The 25,980-nt window shown below is 40.1% G+C and overlaps 1 protein-coding gene and 1 pseudogene across 1 annotated transcript; one reads left to right on the forward strand and one right to left on the reverse strand.

Annotated features, from left to right (window-relative positions):
- LOC145906258 (protein NLRC5-like) lies at positions 1-24,755 on the forward strand. Its single transcript, XM_082993683.1, has 8 exons — positions 1-97; positions 387-451; positions 816-925; positions 1,000-1,185; positions 1,578-1,767; positions 5,052-6,694; positions 12,573-12,734; positions 24,591-24,755. The coding sequence occupies exons 2-8, from the start codon at positions 424-426 to the stop codon at positions 24,753-24,755; spliced, it is 2,484 nt and encodes an 827-aa protein (XP_082849809.1). The 5' UTR covers positions 1-97; positions 387-423.
- The window catches only part of LOC145906436 (uncharacterized), a 144,982-nt pseudogene that overhangs the window by 50,064 nt on the left and 68,938 nt on the right, over positions 1-25,980 (reverse strand).

Genomic DNA, 25,980 nt, shown 5'->3' on the forward strand with positions numbered 1-25,980 from the left:
GTTTTATTATAGTGAAGGATATTATTTGTAGTATGGTCGAAAGTGAATTGAACTTGGATCAAGTAATGTTGAAAACCTGACCTAGCCCAGTTAAAAGGTAAGTTATGCATTGAAATTAAACGGGCGAATACAAGTCATCACGATCATGTATTGACCAAACGTGTTTTCATTCCGGAAAAGGTAATTGTAAATACACAAACCTATCTTCTATGATTAAATTCCATTTATCACTGTCGCCCAAAGCAAAACTTTGCTTTTCTGTATTTGTGTGCGCAACAATGTTGCTTTTTAATTGGTAAGTATAAAAAAATTTAAACCTTTTTCACAACTTTGTCCGCTTTTGAAACATTTGTATTATGACAAACATTTATTCCATTTTGTTTCAGAAAAAATTGAAATCGAATCAAATCTTTGCAGCCAAACATGCCATTTTCACCACTTCAACAACAAGGTAGCGTAAAATCAAATCTTGCGAGCTCTTTAATAAAGACGTGTTAAATCAGTAAATATAAACATCCAATGTGGCCGGTCGCAACCCATTACCCCCAACCTCTCAAGTGCAATCGGCTGCGATCCTACGGTAGATGGTAATACACCGTAAGGAAATCACCATTATATCGGCGCCTGTTTATCGGTGGCCATTACATTTGGCCTTTTGCATGTAATACCTTCCATTTGCAAAAATTTTAGTTGCATATTTTGAATATATTTCCTTTTCTAAGTTCTATGGCCTTCAGACACACTCACAAACCAGTTTAATGTGATTAAATTTCACTAGCTCTATTCAACACTAAAACATTCATATATCATTGAAGCTGGGAGTTCAAGAGATGTGGATGATCTCTCACAAATGTTAGATGTTCTACCAACGACCAGCCAACATGACGTAGTTGATGTTCCAGGGACATCTTCACAACGTGTAGTGGTAACTTATAATGTAGAGATTGCAATTAAAAAATATAATTTTACCACAATGTTTTATTGCGTTATTCTGCTTAGTCATCACAAACGACGGATGACTCATCACAACATAGCTCCAGTCAGGAATCGAGTGATACAAATAAATCTGTGAATCAAACTGCTTCTAAATATGTAAAAAACCCAGAACAAATGTTGGAAGTGTTACCAACGACCAGCCAACATGACATAGTTGATCTTCCAGGGACATCTGGAGAACGTGAAATTGTAAGTGAGGTTTTTGACCGTGTTGTATCTGTTGTCAAGCCTGCTGTAATTTGCAGGGACTGCTTGGCGAAATAGAATGACTAAATGATGTTTATAATCCGGATAAACTGGAATGTTTTGTTTTTATAAAATGGATTGACTGAGTTTAGTGTAACTTATTGACAGAAGTGCTTTGTAATATCAGCAACGCAACAAATACAACCAACGCCTTATTTCAACTAATGCAACCAGTTTTAAATTTTGCACCACCAAATGTGCAGAAACACCAAGCAACGTTCATTTTGGAGAAACACAAGCCTTTCTTTATGCGTGCTTTACCAGTGAAATCTTTTATAAAATTGTCTGCCAAGCACAGATGATGATTTTCCTACACTAAACCACAACATGTGCAGAATATCCAAGGAGAAGGCCCTGTTCTTGGCGACCAAAACATCCACACAACTGGACCAGTCTATACCGGACCAGTTTTGATGGTCAAACAAAAAGTCAAAGTTGTTCAACATACAACACCACAACAGGTCAACGTGGTTCAACATACAACACCACAACAACCCAACTTACAATCAGAAATACACGAAAAATGTGAGTTAACATTGGTAGAAAAATCAGTTGCCTGCGACTAAACTTCAGGCGTTGTAGCTTCCAGTATAAAAACAATAGTTAGAAATAGCGACGATTCGGTTTCGTTCTGTATGTTGATGTAGCGTTTTAGTTGAAAAATATCATGCAGGACACAGAAATTCTCCTAACTTTTATTCTAGTTTTGCTAAAACATTACGACTTCAGGCTTTATTTGAACGCTTGAGTAACTTTAAACTTTAAATCACGTCACACCAATTGTTGGCTCAACTTGAAAGTTGGACTAAATTTGTCAACACTTTCACAATAAAACCTACACAATACAATTCAAGGTTACGGGTTATGGCATATAATAATAATGACTAATCCTTAACAACACTCCCATAACTTTATGCTTTGAGCAGTGTGGTATAATCCCTACTCAAAAAATGTATTGTTTTATTTCATTGCTGTTGTATTTTTGACAAACCGTAAGTCGGACAGTGGTAGCGCGTTACTTCGCTAAGTGACGTCACAATGACATATTTTTTTATGTGATGTCATAACGTTTCAAGTCAGACAAAACTTTTCAAACGACCGATTGAAGCTTTGAGTCGAAATTGACTCTTCCGTGATTCATGCGGTACAAGTTTATTTTGGTGTCAAAGGTCAAATTGCAAACAACAGAAGAATAAAATTATTTCTGCCAGAAGATTCGTCCTATAGTAACAAATATGCCTAGAAGCATCAGCATTGAACCAGAATAAAAGTCGGTAAAATTATCCTGGATGACATATTTTTCAACTAATATCGCAATATCATAAAAGTTTGTTGAGTAGAAATTGATTCGTTTGTAAATCTGTTGTTAAACGTTGATCGTCAGACTGCGATTAACTTTACTTCGGTGTTGAAGGAACGTTTTCCATACATTGTACATTACAGGTTGTACTTGGTCAACACCATGGCACAGTATGTAAACAAGGTTACTTATGTACACATTACACTAGTCAACAGTGCTTATACTTTCTGTTTAAACTAAAGTTGCCATGTACGAACATAATATCGAGATTAGTAAAAACTCACACAAGCACAGGTGGTGGAATGATTACTTGTGTGACCGAAGTTAGTTGGCGACCCTCAAATTCTGCCTAACCTTCAAGGGGCGAGATATCATAGGTCTAAACTAATAGCTTACCCAACCCAAACTACGATTTCGAGCATGGTTTGCCAAACTTAATTTGGGGAACGTCCAGGTTAACCTGCACTCAAAGCCTGGACCCGCGAACTCCTAACTTAAAAATAGACTACATCATAAACAACATACCATAACACAACGTTTGTGTTTCTAACGGAAAATGATCAATCAGTTTGTCACAAATCTACGACGTTACCAAAACTACAGCGGTTCTCATGGAGAAATTCCAAGCCCAAAATAAAGTGGTGAGCGACGCCAGACGTCACATTCTAACGCGTACAGGCGAAATAGCGTCGACAGAACACTTCTGTCTGCTTGTCGTGGGTGTCGGATTTCACAATCGTTGTATTTAACGCTGCGCAATTTTGATGTCTTTCTGAAGCGTGTATTTGCCTCTAGACGTTTTTGTTTTTATGTAAATGATTTAGAACATGTTTCATCTTTCGCAGGTGAAACCTGCCTGCGGTTTTCCGAATCCGAGTAACGAAAACTAAACCTAAAAGTTAACTGAAATTTATGAGTTTGTCTGAATAACAAAATTACGATTGGTAAAATATTTAGATATTGTAAAGTGGAACATACAGTTTTCACTGTTCGATATATGGGTTTAAATAAGTACAAAATGTACAAAAGTACTGTTTATTGTGAAATGACACATCCCAGTTGGCCTCTTATATGTGGATTTGCACATTCAACATTTTTATATCAAGTTGCGTCACATTGAAATCACATATTCACATCAATAAAGAAAAGCCTTATGTCAAGTCATAGCTTACCCAAACCACACTGAGATTTCAGTTTTTATGTCAAGTCAGTTGTATGACCAACTGACGCACATCTACATGCCAAGAATGTTTAAATTGCTGTGACGATGTTTATTAAGACCCCAATGAACAAACAGTTTTTACAAAACACATGTCAAGCCATTGTATGACTAACTTAATATTTCATAAAAAATGCACGCTGAAGGAGATGTTTTTTCTTTAAATATTTCAAAGTAACTTCGCTATCAATCTTTAATAACACATTTTTTCCCCTTATACATATTCATCAACACAACACATGATAACCTTCCACGTGAACATTTTACATACCTATTGTGCGCGTAACAACATCCCAAAAACCCTCGAATTACTTTACGATCACTGTACGGAAATACCTAACTCAACAAACAAGGAAATACATAGCTTTAAAAGGGCGGCCATTAAATTCCTCGTCGAGGAAGCCCTGCCTACAATTTCATTGCAACATCAGTCCATGCATTAGCCACGTGGTCATACCCAGCTATTGTGTTGTATTTAATCAGGAATTTCGATTCCTTGGCTAAATGTGCCTCCTTCATTATAGTCACGCATACACGATTACCTTACATGCAATTTGCATGTTCATGAATTATCGATGACTGGATTATTTGATTACACAGATTATCTGCTTTCGACATTGCAGTAGAACGGATTGTTGTTATTATTATGCTTGTACTCACATTGATTCGATACAAATTGGGATTGCATTGTTTTTATTAACTGACTGTTGCAATGTCCTCTTGTTGTTTGATAGTTTATTTTATTTTTTTGCTGTTGTTTGCTGTTTGTTTCATTTTCCTTCTTTTTTTGTTTATGTTGAAGACATTTGTTTACAGTTTAATAAAGTTTTGTGTCGCAGCTATTACAGTTTCACTTAAACCTGACCATTGTGGTGGTGGCTGATAAGAACTTCATTGTCCTCCTGTCACCATCAACCGACAAAATAATTAGTTCTTCTCACTTAAATCAGTCATGTGATTATTCTTTGTTGTTTGCGGAATAAATTCACTTAAGATTATTCTGATGGGAACACAAACCATTACAATACTCTACCTACACAATTCAGCACGAGCCATCACAAGTAAAACAACATGACAAATATTTTCGCCATTGTTATATCAGCATATGCAAATTCGTTGCGTAATATTTTTGGTTATGTCGGAATAACAGTGTTTCATGTTTAAAAACACGGATTTACTATATATATACTTACTGTGTGACATTACAAACCAACGCGAAGGCATCCATTTTTTGTTCTACAAAACACGTGACACGTTCTACAAAAAAAAGTAAAAAAAACCTTGTTGTAGGCGAAGCACTTAAGTCAACTTTAAAAGATAAAGTGAAATCCATCGCCAGTGAAGAATCATCACTTGCAGAGATCACCCAACGAAACATAACACCAGTCAACCTATCCATAGTCAGCAAACCACAACAAATTGATGACGAATTTCAAGCAGAAGGACATTACCATCGTCGAGAGGAGTTGGCTAAAGTTTTCGATCGACCATCCGGTGACATCAGCCCTGAAGAAATGTTTACTCGTGCAAAGCAAACAGCACAAGGAGAAGCAGAAAGGAAATTTAAACCCGAACAAGAGGAAGCAAAACGCCAGTACGTGGAAAAGCATGGAAATATTGTCGGCGTTGTCGGTCAAGCGGGTGTCGGAAAAACAACTTCGTGCAAAAAATGGGCTTTACAAGCTTTGCATAGAGAGTTGTTTGGGAAAATATCCTTCATCTTCTACATTGTAATCCGAAATATAAATTTCAAAACAAGCATGACTTTCCTTCGGTTTCTCCTTCATGCCATGCTACTTAGCTGGGAATACAATCTAGAGGTATCTCAAGGGATAATGCAAGCAATCAATGGTGATCCAGATGTTTTCTTTGTTTTCGACGGAGTAGATGAAGCAGCTTTTAAATCATTCTCAAGTAAAGCTCCAACTCCCCTCTTGGATAAAGAGAATAAAGCAGAAGTTTATCTCAAGCATTTGTTGAGTGGAAATTTGCTTCCACGTTCCCGGAAGATATTCACGTCACGACCAGCTCCATTCTACAAACTCCATCCTTCACATCGACCAAAGTTTATTGCTCAGATACTCGGCTTAACTCCAAACTCACAGAGAGAACTTGGACAACAGATATGCGGTGCAAGATATGACTCTGTACAGAATAAACTTAAACAAAACACCAACATGTTCTCATACTGTTACGTTCCGGTTAATTTCATGTTGACTGTCAACTATCTAATGAGTCATGATGATGATATTCAGCATATTTCGCTTACCCGTGTTCTGGCATCTACTTGTGTTCAATACTCACAAACTGATCACCTGAAGAATGAAAATAGACAGTTGAACGAACTTTCAAAATTGGCCTGGGACGGATTTCGGAACAAGAAAGTTGTATTCAAAGTACAGGATTTCAAAAGCGCAAAACTGAATGACTCAACAGTTCATGCTTTTCTTAACACGTCAATTACAAAGCAGGGAAACTTAAAGTTGACAATACTGGACGGACATAAACGTAGATATTTTTCACATCTCATTTGGCAAGAATTCTTCTCCGCGGTTTACCTGATGACGATCATGCCTTTGAAAGAATTCAAGAAACAATACACCCGACTTACCGATGCCAGATGGGAGGTTGTTGCCAAGTTCGCGTTCGGAATTTGTGATCCTTCAATTTTCAACGATATTGAAGCCGTAGTTCCTGGATTTTCACGTGAAGATTGGAAAGCGAAGAAGAAGCTGCTGAAGAATCTCGCATCGTCGTATATGAAGAAACCGACCAAGCAAGCGATACTTCGATGTTGCAGCTGGGCTCATGAAGCGAACGATGAGGAGATAACTTCAATCGTGTCCTCCTTACTCCCTGATAAGATCGACCTCAGTAACCTCCCGACCGACCTCGAGAATCTCATCTTCGTGATTCAAAGGAGAAGCAAACCGGTAAGATGTTGTTTTTATGTTTCAGACCAAAACGACGATCATATAACCTCCGTATAAGAGTGATGTACATTAACTCGTAAAGGGAGATCTCTAAAGCACTGATGTAAGCCATAATACATGAACTTTGGCAACAGTTGGCAAAAGTACTCAGCTGTGGGGCCAAATAAACAAATTTTTTTGGGGCAGCTTCTCTGTTTGTTCAAGGCGTTGTCTGTGTATATCTGACGTTTTGATGTCTGACAATTTACAAGCTCTGGATAATCCAATTTACGCTTTGGGCTGTCGAATTGTTTGTAACCCTTTTCCCCGCAGTATTTACAGGTTGCTACCTGCCCATGGTATGTAACATAGAATTCGCAGTTAAGTATTCTGACATAACTTGAAGGATCCGTAAGGAGTCGTTTAAAGGAGGTCGGTGGGTGTCGCACTGAACGAACACATATTCACTGGTCTTGATGTATTTTGGAATACATTTTGGAACAGGCGGGTGATTATCAGCATTGTTCAAGTGCCCGACCTGTATACCAATAAGACATCCTTATGGGAATTCGTGGCCAGGATATCCTGGGTTCAAATACCGGTGTGGACAATAAAATGTATTTTGGAATACTTACGCAAACCTTGTTATGTCTCGACATGGGGGTCGGAGGAAGCTGTTTCAGAGATCTTCGGAGTGCAGGCAAAAACGTTGTTAATCGGAACAACAAACCGCCCGGGTTGTGCCATAATCATCTCCGCTGAAAATGTCTGTTAATCATATTTTGGGGTAGTTCGTATTCCCAACAATACCCAAGGTGTGATGGTGCGACATGGGTAAATGTACGGTAAATGTAATAACGGTCGGGATTCGTGGCCAGGATTTCCTGGGTTCAAATCGAGATGTAGTCCCAAAAAATAAAATGTGTTAACATATGTTGGAAAGGCTTAAACATCACTTAAATAGAGTTTTATCCAAAATAATATTCGGAAAATCGATTTAAATTTTCGATAAAAGGGCGTGCGATAAGTACACGTGGTGAACGTTCTCGCTTCATTGAATGTCACTTAGGTTTGTTTAAACTTTCTATTTCAACCAAAACACGTTATTATATTTGTATGAAGCAAACTCCAAACAAAACGTTACGACATCCATATATACCATTTTTTGTTTGATTCATTGTGTTGCTGTTATTCACACCATGTTTTACTTGGATATTATTTCATTCAGCTGAAACTGCTCAACCTCTCAGGCAAGAGCATAGAAGACCGTGGTGTGGTTTACGTGGCCGACTGCATTCAAAACATTAAACGAGTGTATCTGGGTGGATGCGGCCTGACAGGTGTTGAAGTCAAACATCTATTCGAGAAGGTTAAATTGTTGAAGAAACCGGTGAGTGATTTCATGTCTGGCCAATGAACAATATTTATGTTTGTATTGCAATGAATGTCCAACATGCACGAACATGTCAGCGTACTAGAGGTGTTGTGCGTTAGGTTCATTAGTTTTGTAAGAGGAGCCGAGTGACGCAAAACAACTCAACCAATAAAGCAGGGGCACATTTTAGTTAATTTTAGCAAATTAATTGTTTTTTAATTAAAACATTCTGTCACGATGCAGGATTCAAGCTCTACTAATTTCATTTGTCTGAAATGTACCAAGGAAGCTGAGAAGAATCTGCTGAAGAATCTCGCATCGTCGTATATGGGGGAACCGATCAACAAAGTGATACTTCGATGTTGCAGCTGGGCCCATGAAGCGAACGATGAGGAGATAACTTCAATCGTTTCCTCCTTACTCCCTGATGAGCTCAACCTCAGTCGTTCACAGCTCCTCCGGACCGACCTCGAGAATGTCACCTTCGTGATTCAAAGGAGAAGCAAACCGGTAAAATGTTCTTTAAGTACTTTTATACCAGTAAGATATTAGTCCAGTTTTGAGACTTTGAAAAGAAAATGAAAATTTTTCATGAATGACAAATCATACAATACTTGACTGCCTGGAATCTGGGCACAAATGTAAGTGTTTTCCAAATAGTGGACAGTTACCCCAATTGGTCGCATGCTTTTTACTTTTTGGTGGCGAAAATATGTGGGTGTATTTGGGTTCAAACTTTGGTTTCATTCATAATAACATCGATTAAACCCAATAAATTAAACAATAAAATTGAATCAATAGGAATTTGCAAGGGTTTGGTCGTTCGTGTTTGTGACGTAATATACTTTGAATTGTTTTTGTCATACAAGTTTTTATAAATTTCTGATGTTTTTGTCTGAATAATGAAGCAGGCTGCCACTTTTGGAAGGGTGTCGCTACTGAAAATGAATGGAATTATTGAAGCACAGGACCAAAATAATTAAGGAACCAAATCCAACTGGTAAATGTTTGTTTCAGTGACAATACCCAGATGGTTAACATCTATGTTTCCGGTCGTGACTGGTTCCTTAATTTCTCCAGAATCTACCCCTTTAGTTGGCATTGTACTCTATCAGCGACACTAGTTTATTTTGATAATAAGTCAATGTTATCAGAAGTTTCAAATTGAAGTCAATTGATTTAATAACAATATTGAAAAATCGATTTCGCCTGCACGGGCATCCTCAGTTTCTGCAAATTCGAAATTGCAAGTAAACACACAAAGCTATACGGAAATTGGTTAAACAAACAAAAGAATTAAATAAAATAAATCAAAGTAAAACGCACAAATTCCTGCACTGCTGCCTTCCCTATGCGCTACACTGTAATGGAAGGCGTTGTGGCTCCAGTGGCTCTCAGATAAAATTGGGCAAATGACGTGAACGCGCAACGCAACAACACCGCAGCACGTAAGACGTAAACACAACACAGAACGTGATAAGAGCAATGATAAAAACCAATGAACAGAATTACGTTGCAACCGAAGGACACATCAATAAAACGACAAGATATTATTCCCCGAATTATGGGAATGATCATTTTTTGGACTGGCTTAAGGTTTACCCAGTTGGCTTGGCAAACAACCAGTCTGTTGACCATCGGTTGTTCCACAAATGTCACTGCAAAAGAGCTGCCGATGGGCTGGTGTTGACCTGACGAGGGGTGCGCGCGTAATAATGGTGGCGCAAGGCCGTTTTGTTGGTACTCCCCGCGGGGCTGCTGCAGTCAGTTTGCAATGCCAGTTGCCGGTGATTGGTCAGAATATTTCCAAAAGACGGCGGTCGTTTGTAAACAATTCTTGCTTGGCTTTTCAATTCTTTCTCTTTGTGCATTAGTTTGAGCACCTGGGGAAAGGCGGTGCCCCAAGCAATCATTAAGATTTCGGCATCACGAAAGCGCTGTGTCCAAGTTTGTGCCTTTGCAATAATTGCATTAATTGCCTTCTCCGAGAAGCCCGATTTGATACACTTGTCCTGAAGTTGATCCAGGCATTGTAGGTAGTTGTCTTGTCTTTTATTCAGGCGACGCAAACGACATGCCTCACCTAGAATAATGAACTTGTAATTGTGTCCGAGTGATAATATGTTCCACGAAGGAAACACCGCGTTTTTGCTCTCTCCTTAACAAATTTTTGGTGACAAACCCAAAACTAGATTCGCAATCCGGCACATGCTACACATCCAGAAACTCTACGGAAGTATCACCATCCTTGATGTGAATTTCACGGAACACAATCCGCTGTTCTGCAGAAGAAAATGCTTACGGTCTTTAGTCGAAAATTATCACGCATTTATTCGAAACGATTCGATGCACATACGATTGCACCTCACCTGTCATTTTCTTTGCTTAGAATTGTTGTTTAAATCCAACTTACGCCTTGTGCTTTATACATGGTGTGAAAGCGTTGTTTCCTTGGACATCAGGCAGTTAATCTGCAACAAACCTTCGCTCGAAACTTGATTAATAATGGAATGTTTCAGATTAAACGACGATCATATAACCCCCGTATTAGAGTAATGTACATTACCTCGTTTAAAAGGGAGGTAGCCGAAGTACTGATGTAAGCCATATTACAGGTGTGTCTTTCAGGCGTAAACCTAAAATGGCTGCATACTTGTCTCTATCAGGTAGTGGTTCCAAAATATCAATCGGTCGACGCGTTGTGTCCTGATCTAGTGCGGACACAACGTCGAAATGTAACCGAATTTAGTGCAACTCGGTAAACGCCCAGGCTACCCTGCATTGACGGCCTACCGCAAAAACTTGGAGTCGGGCAACCACATTGATGGGTACTTTTGTATTGATAAGAACAGACGATAATACGTGTAATAAAGGCTAAAAACGATTAAAGCGTTTGTTTTGCTGCTTACGTACAACAGTACAGCACTTCATCTAGCGCCCAACAACCAGTCCCTGTCAGACCACTGCGCTACAAACCCCGTCCATCACACAACGGCGCCTCACAAAAACACCAGTTCTCACCGCGCGCCACCAAAGAACTGTTGGGCTCGCCATTGATTACTTCGCCCGTCAGCACCTCAACCAATTAGCGTACCACACGTCTGCCACGCAAACACGATTGCTCAAGTGTACCAAATTAAACTGTGAAAAGGTGAAACAAATAACGATACATATTAAATGTGCAGGAAAACAACCAAGAAAAATATGTGAAGGTGCACCGAAGTAAAGTGAAAACAAAGAAAGCAACAAAATATGCGTAAAAAAACGAACAAATTCGTTTACAGAAACACTTTGTTTCATCTGCCTTGATGTTCCCAAGTGTAAACTGTGCTTTCACTTGCTGCAGATATACACGCTGCTGTTGAGGCCAAGGTGACGTTAGCTTGACGGTATCACCACTTTCATATTCCATCTTGCGTGTAATATTCCAATAAATCTTTGTAGGAATGCGGGTTCACCAGTCAAAGTGGTTGCAACTTTTGTTAAGAACGACTCGAAACGAGTCCATTACCATTGACATCCCGTGTAAAGTCATTAGGTTTAATCGTGTAACTTAAATCTAGTCTTGTTGAAGTAGTTTAGCGTGGTTAGTGTCGTTGGTATTTTCGCATACACCATGTTCGGTGCTAATCTGTTTAACTGTTGGCGCACAGATCTTCCATACAGCAAAATGAAGGGAGGAAACCCCGGTTGATTTTAACGCAATAAAGCGTAGTTGGTTTCATCTGTACGAAAGTACCTTGGTAGCTTGCGGTTGAAGATTTTATTTTGAGCGCTCAGAAATAGTCAGTCACAATGCATGCGAACAGCAGATTTAAAGTGCAAAAAACACATGGGTAAAAGGCAATCAGATTGTGGCACGTTCAATACGATGCCTACAATACAATAACCCTTTATTTTGTCACAAATAACAAGAAGGCGATTGTTGGCAAACAAAACTCCCTGGATTGTAATCTTATAACTTGGATGGTAAGACTTATTAGCAAACTATAGTTCTACACTGGGTGGTCGTAACATGTTTTATTATCAGGAATCGGTTTACCTCCGTCATTCATTCTGATACAAACCTCTCTGGATTGTAAAATCTTATAACTTGGATCGCCGAGTCTTATTAGTAAGCTACTTCTACACTGGGTGGTCGTAAGATGTTTTATTATCAGGAATCGGTTTACCTCCGTCATTCATTCTGATACAAACCTCTCTGGATTGTAAAATCTTATAACTTGGATCGCCGAGTCTTATTAGTAAGCTACTTCTACACTGGGTGGTCGTAAGATGTTTTATTATCAGGAATCGGTTTACCTCCGTCATTCATTCTGATACAAACCTCACAATTACTTCGTCTGTCCCAGTTTCTATTCTTTTAAATAAATCGGATTTATTTAAATCCGGATAAGAAATATTCGCGCTTGACTAAAAATGATTATTACTTGTTTGATTCGTGTTTTCAACTTATTGTTTTTTGATATCACTTATCTGTGTTGTTATTCTCACTTAGTTTAACATTGATAATATTTGGTTCAGATGAAGATACTCAACCTCTCCCACAACAATATAGAAGACCGTGGTGCGGTTTATGTGGCCGACTGCATCCGAAACATTGAACAAGTGGATCTGCGTAAATGCGACCTGACAAGCGTTGGTGCCAAACATCTATTCGAGAAGATTAAACTGTTGAAGAAACCGGTAAGTGATTTCATATCTTAGTGGGAATTCGTCCAACACACACGAACTTTTGTGAGTGTCTCGATCAAAAATCCAACGAACGTGAAGAAAGAAAGTTACAGACTTAGTTATTTAAATACCGACTGTCGCCGTATCGGTATGTAATGCTTAACCATTGCATTGCACTATATACCTCAACTATAATTTAGTGACATTCTGAACATTATGACATTTTTAGACCTATACTATGCACCAAAGCAGCTATAGACTGCTAACTCGTTGTTCCTGTAGACTTCTGTCAGTTAATTACGTCACGCTGATGTTTCTTCAGTCGTGTTCGTAATGCGCGGTCAGACACACCAATATCGATCACTCTTAGTGGCCACAGTGTGTTTAGTACACCACACCTCACACATCGGGCATATCTCCAGCACAGTGTGAATAACGTAGTGTAACATGCAGGCGTTCAAACACTTGGATGTGAAAATCTGTAAGAGGACGCATCAAGGTGTCAGATAGCTCTCCAAAATTCGTAATTGAAACTAGGGTGGCTAAGGTTCGGCAAAAATGAATAATTTTGACAGTTGTCTGCCTGCGATTTGAACAATTTTAAATCCAACTACCTGAAATTTTAAACACAAATACTAAACAAAGTAAAAAACGAGCAGTGAAATACGACTTTGCGCATGCTTATTAGTTTTTTATTGCTGTGCAAAAACACATGTTTGAAACTAGGGTGGCTGACGTGGCTTCAAGTTTGGGTCGTCGTCACGCTACGGTGCCCACAGTTTGTGGCACGTTCAATGAGGAACTCCTCTCCAGTAGCGGGCAGTCGTCACGCCTGGTAACGTTCTGGTGGGCGTACGTGACGTCGAGATTTTCCCGGCGGCCTGGGGCGCGCAACCTGAACTGGCACGGACAAGTCATCGTGCGCTGGCTTCAGCCGATCGATGGATACGTGTTGGTCGCGACCGCCAATATCAATATCGTATTTACTCGTCTTGACGTATGTTGGAACGCTTATACGAACCTTGTTATTTCTCGACATGGGCGTCGGATGCAGTTGCTTATGAGATCTTCGGAGTACAGGCGAAAACGTTGCGTGTTCTTCTTCAATTGGTGAAATGAATTGCCCAGGCACCGATAATGTTGTGCCATAAACCAACTCCGCTGAAGTTGTGTGCAAATCATATTTTAGGGTAGTTCGTATTCCCAACAATACCCAAGGTAGACGTGTGGGCTGGAATACCGAAACGGAAATTCCAATGTCAGATGAAAGTGCAGGCGCATGTAATCCTGCATTGGAATTACCTCTGGCCAGTGAGTTAATCGGTCGTTGGTAAATACATATTGCCTTGATATTGTGGTAATGGCCAACTATGTCAATGTTGACATTACTGAAACTGTTTGACGGACGTGAATATTCCTCCACGGTGTTTTGATGCGCTGTTGTACTTTGGCTCGCTGGCATAAGAGACACTGCCTCGTCCATAGAACCACTTGCTTGCACAATCCAAGCCAATCAAACTTGAAGGTAATTAGCTTCTTGGTGATGCGGATACATGGGTGAGAAAGTCCATGAATAACTTCAAGCACACTTTTCGTCCATGTTGCTGGGACGACCAAAATAAATTTATAGGCGAAATTCTTTTGTGACAGTCCTGTGTCCATGGTGGATGCAACAATCGAACTTGTTTAATGCAATATCTCTTGCGTTTGTGCGTCGTTCAAATCCAGTTGGATACATGGCATTGACTTAGAGACTCGTGTCAATAAGATTCTTTCGGGTGGAATGGCATGCAAGGAAAAGGCCGGTTGGTTTGCCGGTTACCTCGGTCATTACATGCAATCGGCGATGGATTTTCCTGGAAGGCCTTCTAGAAGTACCTTGCTATAGTTACTGTCGTTGGTAATTTCACATACGCCATGTTCGGTGCTAATCTCTTTGACTATTGGCGCACATATCTTCCACACAGCAAATTGAAGGGAGGAAACCCCGGTTGATTTTAACGCACTAAAGCGTAGTTGGTTTCATCTGTACGAAAGTACATTGGCCGCTTGCGGTTGCAGCTTTTATTTTGAGCGTTTAGAAATAATCGGTTACAATGCATGCGAACAACATCTTTAAAGTGCGAAAAACACAAGGGTAAAAGGCACACAGTTTGTGGCACGTTGAATGCGATGCCTACAATACAATGGCCCTTTATTTTATCACAAATAACAAGAAGGCGATTGTTTGCAAACAAAATTCCCTGGATTGTAATCTTATAACTTGGATCGCCGAGTCTGATTAGGAAGCTAGTTCTACACTGGGTGGTCGTAAGATGTTTTATTATCAGGAATCGGTTTACCTCCGTCATTCATTCTGATACAAACCTCACAATTACTTCGTCTGTCCCAGTTTCTATTCTTTTAAATAAATCGAATTTATTTAAATCCGGATAAGAAATATTCGCGCTTGACTAAAAATAATTATTACTCGTTTGATTTGTGTTTTCAACTTATTGTTTTTGATATCACTTATCTGTGTTGTTATTCTCACTTTGTTTAACATTGATAATATTTGGTTCAGATGAAGATACTCAACCTTCCCCACAACAATATCGAAGACCGTGGTGCGGTTTATGTGGCCGACTGCATCCGAAACATTGAACAAGTGGATCTGCGTAAATGCGGTCTGACAAGCGTTGGTGCCAAACATCTATTCGAGAAGATTAAACTGTTGAAGAAACCGGTGAGTGATTTCATGTCTTAGTCGGAATTCGTCCAACGCACACGAACTTTTGTGAGAGTCGCGAGCAAATATCCAACGAACGTGAAGAAAGAAAGTTACAGACTTAGTTATTTAAATACCGACTGTCGCCGTATTGGTATGTAATGCTTAACCATTGCATTGCACTATATACCTCAACTATAATTTAGTGACATTCTGAACATTATGACATTTTTAGACCTATACTATGCACCAAAGCAGCTATAGACTGCTAACTCGTTGTTCCCGTAGACTTCTGTCAGTTAATTACGTCACGCTGATGTTTCTTCAGTCGTGTTCGTAATGCGCGGTCAGACACACCAATATCGACCACTCTTAGTGGCCACAGTGTGTTTAGTACACCACACCTCACACATCGGGCATATCTCCAGCACAGTGTGAATAACGTAGTGTAACAGGCGGGCGTTCAAACATTTGGATGTGAAAATCTGTAAGAGGACGCATCAAGGCATCAGATAGCTCTCCAAAACTTGTAATTGAAACTAGGGTGGCTAAGGTTCGGCAAAAATGACTAATTTTGACACTTGTCTGCTTGCGATTTGAACAATTTTGAATCCAACGACCTGAAATTTTAAACACAAATACTAAACCAAGTAAAAAACGAGCAGTGAAAATCGACTTTGCGCATGTCTATTAGTTTTTTATTGCTGTGCAAAAACACATGTTTGAAACTAGGGTGGCTGACGTGGCTTCAAGTTTGGGTCGTCGTCACGCTACGGTGCACACAGTTTGTGGCACGTTCAATGAGGAACTCCTCTCCAGTAGCGGGCAGTCGTCACGCCTGGTAACGTTCTGGTGGGCGTACGTGACGTCGAGGTTTTCTCAGCGGCCTGGGGCGCGCAACCTGAACTGGCACGGACAAGTCATCGTGCGCTGGCTTCAGCCGATCGATGGATACGTGTTGGTCGCGACCGCCAATATCAATATCGTATTCACTCGTCTTGACGTATGTTGGAACGCTTATACGAACTTTGTTATTTCTCGACATGGGCGTCGGATGCAGTTGCTTATGAGATCTTCGGAGTACAGGCGAAAACGTTGCGTGTTCTTCTTCAATTGGTGAAATGAATTGCTCGGGCACCGCCAATGTTGTGCCATAAACCAACTCCGCTGAAGTTGTGTGCAAATCATATTTTGGGATAGTTCGTATTCCCAACAATACCCAAGGTAGACATGTGGGCTGGAATACCGAAACGGAAATTCCAATGTCAGATAAAAGCGCGGGCGCACGTAATCCTGCATGGGAATTACCTCTGGCCAGCGAGTTAAACGGTTGTTGGTAAATACATCTTTCCGTGACATTGTGGTAATGGCCCAACTATGTCAATGTTGACATTACTGAAACTGTTTGACGGACGTGGATATTTCTTTCACGGTGCTTTCGTGTTGCTGTTGTACTTTGGCTCGCTGACAGAAGAGTCACTGCATCACTCATAGAACCACTTGCTTGCACAATCCAAGATAAAACAAACTTGAAGGTAATAAGCTGCTTGATGATGCGGATAGATGGATGAGAAAGTGCATGAATAACGCCAAACACACTTTTCGTCCATGTTGCTGGGACGACCAAAAAAAATTTAAAGGCGAAATTCTTTTGTCACAGTCCTGTGTCCATGGTGGATGCAACAATCGAACTTGTTTAATGCAATATCTCTTGCGTTTGTGCGTCGTTCAAATCCAGTTGGAGACATGGCATTGACTTAGAGACTCGTGTCGATAAGAGACTTTCGGCTGGAATGGCATGCAAGGAAAAGGCCGGTTGGTTTGCCGGTTACCTCAGTCATTACATGCAATCGGCGATGGAGTTTTCCTGGAAGTACCTTGCTATAGTTACTGTCGTTGGTAATTTCACATACGCCATGTTCGGTGCTAATCTCTTTGACTATTGGCGCACAGATCTTCCACACAGCAAATTTAAGGGAGGAAACCCCGGTTGATTTTAACGCACTAAAGCGTAGTTGGTTTCATCTGTGCGAAAGTACATTGACCGCTTGCGGTTGCAGCTTTTATTTTGAGCGTTTAGAAATAATCGGTTACAATGCATGCGAACAACATCTTTAAAGTGCGAAAAACACATGTGTAAAAGGCACTTAGTTTCTGGCACGTTTAATTCGATGCCTACAATACAATGGCCCTTTATTTTATCACAAATAACAAGAAGGCGATTGTTTGCAAACAAAACTCTCTGGATTGTGATCTTATAACTTGGATCGCCGAGTCTTATTAGCAAGATAGTTCTACTCTGGGTGGTCGTAAGATGTTTTATTATTAGGAATCGGTTTACCTCCGTCATTCATTCTGATACAAACCTCACAATTACTTCGTCTGTCCCAGTTTCAACACTTTTATACAAATCGGATTTATTTAAATCCGGATAAGAAATATTCGAGCTTGATTAAAAGTAATTATTTCTTGTTTGATTCGTGTTTTCAACTTATTGTTTTTTGATATCACTTATCTGTGTTCTTATTCACACTTTGTTTAACATTGACATTATTTCATTCAGCTGAAGATGCTCAACCTCTCGATCAACAATGTAGAAGACCGTGGGGTGGTTTTCGTGGCCGACTGCATCCGAAACATTGAACAAATGTATGTGGGTGGATGCGGCCTGACAAGCGTTGGAGTCAAACATCTATCCGAGAAGATTAAACTGTTGAAGAAACCGGTGAGTGATTTCATGTCTTAGTTGGAATTTGTCCAACACACACGAACTTTGTCGCGAGCAAAAATCCAACGCACGAAAAGAAAGAAAGTTACAGGCTTAGTTATTTAAATACCGACTGTCGCCGTATCGGTATGTAATGCTTAACCATTGCATTGCACTATATACCCCAACTATAATTGGGTGACATTCTGAAGATCATGACATTTTTAGATCTATTCTATGCACCAAAGCAGCTATAGACTGCTAACTCGTTGTTCCCGTAGACTTCTGTCAGTTAATTACGTCACTCTAATCTTTCTTCAGTCGTGTTCGTAATGCTCGGCCAGTGTCACCAATATTGACCACGTCATAGTTGCCACAGTTTGTTTAATACACCACACCTCACACATCGGGCGTATCTTTTGTGCAGTCCGAATACTGTAGTGTAACAGGCGGGCGTTCAAACACTTAGATGTGATAATCTGTAAGAGGACGCATCAATCTGTAAGAGAACGCATCAACCACACTTGTGTACATTGTACGTACTACACCGGAACCCGAACTTCGACATAACTTGGTCTCCAACTCAAACTTGCTTCTAGTTTTGGTTAACCTGCAGTAACGAATCAGCGTTGAAATCAAGGCTAGAAGCCACACGAAAAATAGCGGCTCTCTTTGTATTAAAAGACTCGTAAAGAAAAGTAAAATTACATAAGGAGGAATGTGTTTACAAAGTAAAGTTAAGTGTTGGTAACGCCAAATAAAATAAATAATAATCTATAATCTCGTGTGTGGGGAATAAACAAAATGAAATATACAGAGTAACAAACAAATCGACAGAGATGTTTAAAAAGAGTGAAGAATTGTTAGCACAACCACTTGTGACATTTGTTCGGTCGTCGGGTTTCTGTCCAACTTGATTCCCAGTAACACCTTATCGTCACGCATCGTTGGTATCACTGACGCCAACCGTAACACTTACCTGGGAACAACCGGTCGTCTGTTCGTCCAAAGTTTTGTCGCAGGTTTCACGCAAACTCATCCAACATGTTCACATGATACGTCCGCTCATTCCCATTGACATCCCGAGCAAAGTCATTTAGTTTTATCGCAGGTTTCACGCGAACTCATCCAACATGTTCACATGATGCGTCCGCTCATTCCCATTGACATCCCAAGCTGAGTCATTAAGTTTTATCGCAGGTTTCACGCGAACTCATCCGACATGTTCACATGATACGTCCGCTCATTCCCATTGACATCCCGAGCTGAGTCATTAAGTTTTATCGTGTAACACAAATCTAGGCTTGTTGAAGTAGTTTACTGTAGTTAGTGTCGTTGGTATTTTTACATACTCCATGTTCAGTACTAATCTATTGAACTGTTGGCGCACAGATCTTTCGAAATAAAAGCAAAGAGTAAATTGCCTTTGGATCCATCCTTTTACGTTGTCACAATTGACCAATCGTCTGGAGAAGTGGTTCTCAAATTAGGTTATCCAGTCCTTATGAGTCCTCGAAGTGATTTTAGGAGATAGTGAAGATCTTGAAACCGTCCTAATTTCTTCTTACATCGCGCGAAAGTATCTTGTCGTGTATTGTTAACATAAATTAATCTGCATTGTTGTCTTTTCAACATAAAAATGCGGTTACAGCTTGGTATATGAAAGCGCGGGCGCATGTAATCCTGCATGGGAATTCCCTCTGGTCAGCGAGTAAAACGGTCTACCACCGTTGGTAAATACATCTTGCCTTGACATTATGGTATTGGCCCAACTAAGTCAATGTTGACATGACTGAAACTGTTTGACGGACGTGGATATTCCTTTCACTGCGCTTTGATTTGATGTTGTACTTTGGTTCGCTGGCATAAGAGTCACTTGCATCACCCATAGACCCACTTGCTTGCGCAATCCATTTCAAACAAATTTGGAGGTAACAAGCTGCTTGGTGATGCGGATAGATGGATGAGAATGTCCATGAATAACCTCAAACACACTTTTCGTCCATGTTGCTGGGACGACCGGGATTGGATTATCGAGTGACACCTCGCATAGAAGCTTAAAACCTGAAATCGTAATGTCGTGAAGATGAAGGTCATTCAAAGCTGTACGATACGTCTGTACCTCGTGAGTTTGTTGCATGGTAGACAAAGCTTCAAAGTCGAAATCCAAAGTTGGCGTTTGCAAAGTAGACATGGTAGCACGCGAAAGGGCATCGAAGACTTTGTTGCTTTTCCTGTTGATTTGCTGCACATCAGTGGTGAACTCCGATATCGTCGAGGTCGCTGTTGACGTGCAGACCAAAACTCTGTGTTTTTTCCCAAACCAAAAGTGAGAGGTTTTTGGTTTGTATACGCAGTAAAATTGCGCCATTCAATAAAGCATTGTAAACATCTGATTGCCAACAGCTTACGATCCTGAAGATGAAGGTCATTCAAAGTTGTGCGACACGTCTCTATACCTCGTGAGTTGGTTGCACGGTTGACAAAGCTTCAAAGTCGAAATCCATGCAAAGTAGACATGGTAGCACGCTAAAGGGCATCGGCGCCTTTGCTGCTTTTGATTTGCTGCACATCAGTGGTGAACTCCGATATCGCCGAGGTCGCTGTTGACAAAGCTCTGTGGTTTTTGAAAAACCAAGTGTGAGATGTTTATTGTGTACGCAGTAAAATTGCGTCTTTAAATAAAGTATTGGAAATGTCAGATTGCTCATTAAAGTGCCAACAGCTCACGATCAAATGCGCTGTACATTATTTCGGGTTTCCTCAACAGACGGCTGAAGAATGCAAGTAGCTGCAAGTTGCCGTCGATAAACTTTTTTGGCCAGGAATCAGTTTACCTCCGTCAATCATTCTGATACAAACTTACCAACTATTTCGTCGGTTGTTCCACACGAATAGGGATGATGTGAATTTGTTAATATTATCGAGATTGATCGCTTTCGGTAGACAGGAACTGACTTTGCTTCATAACGGGCGAAAGGACGAATACAAATTGGCCCCGCGCTCGCACTCGATCCCGCAACAGCGCGCGTGTTTCGCGGTGTGTACGCACGAAACGAACTCGCATCGTTACATCATCGACCTCCTGCGTCGTATATTGTGAACTGTCAACCTGGAATGCATTGGAACGCCGTACTTTCAGGAGCTTTTTAGCGCTTTTTTAGAAGCCTCACGCGGCTTTAGCCTTCAGGAAATATATTCAGTTGATGATTTATTTGCGGAGAGATTTATATTGGATTTGTAAGTACACGGGCGTGATTTATTTCAGGGCGTTTTGTGACTGACAAGGGCAGGGGAGTCCATATATGTTTTTTTTCCACGCAGATAAAGGCGAGTATACAAAACAACAGACACACACCAAATCGAAAAACAATGCATAAAAATTTTGCGACGAGAATGATGTACGTTCTACGCTACAATGTCTGTTTCTTAGCGATTCCTTTTCCCCCCACAACAAAATAAAATCAATTAAACTATTTTAACAAAATAAAGATTAACCGAATTTAACCGCCTTCGGCGTGCCAAGGTAAAATCGGGCGGGGAGAAAAATGCGTAAAGAAAACACGAAATTAATACATTTGGGAGTCAGTCGAATCTTGTATCTCGGACCAAGCTGAGAACATAATTGCTCGATTATATTCATAACCTTAACAGTCACACAGTCGGTGAGCACTCCAGAACCGAAACAATTATAGCACTGCCAATCCAGAACAATCGGAGCTAAATATTTCCCCGAAGAAAAAACGCTTTTGGCCTAAAGCACATCGAAACACCGGTGGCTAGCATTTAAACCGACTTTTGACGAATGCGCGATGCGATAATGCATTCGGTATCGTCAGGTGATGTCGCATAATAAATTAACAATAACTGTTCAAATCCATCCTCGATATTCGGGAAAATTGCCACCACCGGACTTTCGAGCATAACCGTCTCTGTCACGTCATAGAGGTTCTGGAGAATCGTATTTCATAATTAGGAACAGTGTATTTTGCGAGTGAAACTCAATAAGAACGATTGTAAGTTGTCTCGCTTTAACACGTATTATTTTAAAGGCACATAAACACACAGAGAGAGTTAACTGAATTTCTGATACGATTGTCACACACCGAAAAGCAGTTCACTTACACGAGTGCTTGCGCTCTCGGCAAATGGCAGCGACAACTTGTTCCGTGCTTTTAGCGAAGGGGTAGCCCTGCACCCAGCTCAGCGCTTGAATCTTCTTGTTTGACATTTTTGCAATTGTTGTAACAAATGTAATGGAAAAAAACATCGCGCGATGATCTTCAAAAGCAAGCTAGAAATGAACACAGAAATTGTCAGATAGACGCCTCTGTGTTCGTGTGCTCACATGGATTCCTGATTTTAATGTTTAAGTTGACTGGGCGGATTTTCCATTGATCGCCATGTTTTGTCGGCCACTTGTTTAGAATAGTTGCCTTACGATACTGAAATATTCTTTGTAAAAGCAAAACAAAATCAGACGCGATCGACCAGTTAAACGATCGGCTAAACAAACGTGATCAACGTGTTGGCTGCCCGTAATGTGTAACAAATATTTGTTTCATGACGATGTCCAGATCCAGGTTTCGCGTCGCAAAGACATTTAGTAATTACCTGCCTCTTAACAATCTCACAGGAATCGAGGTCAGAGTTCAGCATCGTCATGACCTTTACCGCAAGCTGATGTGAAAAATAACTTTTAATTGTTGCACGCGCCCCGTCAGTGCTTCGCGTTGCCGATCTGAACGTCTGGCTTCCATCATGGCGCAAGGAGCGTTTCTCAGTTATTCGTATGCAATTTGTAAGAGTTTGGTGACACCTTCCTCTATCGCTCATTGCATGTCATTGTTACTGACTGTATGAAACATACGCACTCTGAACAAAATGGACAAACTTTGGTATATGTTGTAACACTGCGGTAAACGTCGTCACAGAGTTTACCTCACCCATAGACACACTTGCTTGCGCAATCCATGCCAATCAAACTTGGAGGTAATAAGCTTCTTGGTGATGCGGATAGATGGGTGAGCTCCTGACCAGAAATATCAGACGTGTCCATCAGCAACCGTGCCTTTGATGGCTGCTGTAGTTAGTGTGGTTTCTGTGGTATTTTCACATGCGCATACGGAGATGTTTGCTTCTTAATTCTTTACTTGTTTTTTTCATTTTAAGGGAGCAACAGGATTACCTTAACTCCACATTGGATCGTTTTTTTTTAGATCCCTTCTATTCCTCAACGTTTCTGTTACTTTAGTCATGAAAATTGAAAAGCAGACACAAAACCTCTGCATCTCCAGTAAAGTAATATATTTAACGTCATCTGTACAGTTTTTCATTACATATTTTGGATCCCAACAAATTCGTTAGCTGCTCGTCCTCACAAAGGTTTCGTCCAACAATAAATTTTGTATCTCTGAGGACGACAACATCTTACTCACAATTTTACATAATTATTTGCAGCCCACAAAAATAAAGAACATTTAAAATATCAAGTATGCGACAATAACGTGTTAATACCTCTGGTAATTTTACCTAATCCTGAACAAAGTCATTGAGTATTCTCGGGTAAAATCTGATGCCGACTGATTAGCGATGCGACAAATATATGGAAAATCCGCGTGGGGCAAGATTTGTGAAATCCCACGCTGAAACACGGCGTTAACAAACAGTCTACAAGATGACCTACCTGGTAACGTCGACTTCCGTAATGGAACTACCGGAGTTACTGGCGTTCATATTCCGTTCCGTATTCCTGCTTCGTAACATTGATTCAAATCATCTAGCAGAGCAAACAGAACAGAAGTTATAAACAATTTTCTTGTCTCATAAAATATCGAGTCTAAAGCAAACCTCAGTTTCGTAATAAAGTTTCTTGTTAAGTTTTCGATCAGCTGGCTGGTGGTATCCGAAATTGCAATGTAGAATTTTAAACGACAAGAACCAATAATATTTAGAGAATGACCAGAAGTTGATCGGTGAGCAAAGTTTGTTGCTTTAAGTTTCGCTCGTCCAATACCTGTTCAAACTTTGGTTGTGAAAATGTTGCCAGTTGCCACTGAATCGAGCTCCACTTTGAACCATTTCGAGTCGAAAAGTGGAATTAATATTTTTGGCACGACTTTGCTTACGAGAGTTGCCACTAACCTCACACTTGAAATCTGTTTGCTTTTACGACTCACAACTGTTTTTTTCTTCTCGCCTGACAAAATTACACCTGTGAGAAGCCCAAAATCCTTGTGATTTTCTTCATGACAAATATTTGAACCCAATATTGTGAACAACGATAAGATCACTGACGTAATAATCTGATGAGAAGAAACTTGCTGTGTTTATTTTTGGACTTTTTAGTTTATGTTATTACAAATCCACTCTGGTCATTTTACAGCAACATAATTAGATATTTACGACCATAACATGATCCTAACCTCCAAGCTTAAGTTATTTTGTTGTTTAGATGGAGATACTTTATCTGTCCTGGAACCATTTGACGGATGAAAGTGCTGAGTCGATGGCTGCATGTGTTCACAACATTGAAATGTTGGATGCTCGGCATTGTGGCTTCACACAAGTAGGGGAGGATCTCATCAGATCAAAGTCTCGAGGAAAAGTTGTCATTTAATTTTCCATTCCAGCTTGCAGTTCCTTATGTTATTTCCGATGAAACATTAAATGTAGAGTCAACATAATATCACCACGCTACGCTAATTCGGTGACGCAACCCGCGATGCAATGTTAACCAGGATGTACTGTGTGTTACTCTATACTTGCAAATTCGTCATGTCCCCATCGTATTCAATCTGTCTATGACTTTGTCTATGATTTTGTTTAACTTTTTTAAGCTCTGGATAAATTCCTCAATATTTTAGGCCACCCTGGGATTTGAACCCAGGATATCCTGGACACGAATCCCGATCAGGTTTTCTTCATGGTATATGGGTCGTGTTCTTGACTTGATTCTCATTGACTCCGTTGCGCCACCACGTGTAAAACTATTCTTGTATCAATTTTATTTCCCAAATTTCTTTCCGTATTCTTAACCTTATTATATAATCTGGTCTTAATCTTGATAACATGCAATTATTCCCCTGGCAAGTTGTGCACTTGAACACCAAAGTGTCTCGACCACAATATACCGGCTGTGTTCAAGTAGATAGCAGAGCCTGGTTAACCCTGGGATCGTAATTTCGAACCTCACCGAGAGCTTGATTTTGAAAATATCGCTCCTACTTATCGAGAGAAAAAACAGTGAACCAATTACCCACATACAATACAAAAAAATCCATTAGAACCTGCATAACATTTGTGGATATTTCGGTAACCCTGTTCATTCTTAACTTGTGCGCGATTAAAATTGAGATTTGTTTTTATTGGTTTGTGAATTATTTGTGGATTACTGACATGGTGTTCTTGATTTGTCTTTTTTTATCCGCCACGCTGCAAGTTAGTTACTTTGTTATGACGCCATTCTATGTTCTGCCTGCTTAACTGCACGTGTTAAAATAAATCCAGATAAAAGACATGCATGAATGAACAGGATATAAAGCAGCTGCAGAAGGGATGAGAATATTGTGTGTTGACGATTTTGAAACTTCTAGTTATAATTTTAACACGTTGGGTGTAGTTAAGTGTTGTCACGTAAATAAAAACCGACTTCGACAACGCAAATATTTTCGACTCGTTTTGTTCAAACTTTCCTTGTAGCTGTGTTCTGTGATCAGTGGAAGCATTTGTGTTTGGCTTGGTGGGATTAAAATTCGGTTAAACTTGTTTGTTAGCGCCGCGCAATCAGGCCTTTATTACAGAAAATCGCTTTCCTCACGTTCGCAATGATTTTCAACTTTCTG

The sequence above is a fragment of the Ascidia mentula genome, chromosome 6 (genome assembly GCF_947561715.1).
Source record: "Ascidia mentula chromosome 6, kaAscMent1.1, whole genome shotgun sequence".
In the NCBI taxonomy this organism is placed as follows: domain Eukaryota; kingdom Metazoa; phylum Chordata; class Ascidiacea; order Phlebobranchia; family Ascidiidae; genus Ascidia; species Ascidia mentula.

Bases quoted from the DNA above. Each gene is read 5' to 3' on its own strand.
- LOC145906258 (XM_082993683.1), top strand. From the start codon at position 424: ATGCCATTTTCACCACTTCAACAACAAG. The intron at 452-815 runs GTAGCGTAAAAT...ATATCATTGAAG, and splicing joins TTCACCACTTCAACAACAAG to CTGGGAGTTCAAGAGATGTG. The intron at 926-999 runs GTAACTTATAAT...TATTCTGCTTAG, and splicing joins CATCTTCACAACGTGTAGTG to TCATCACAAACGACGGATGA.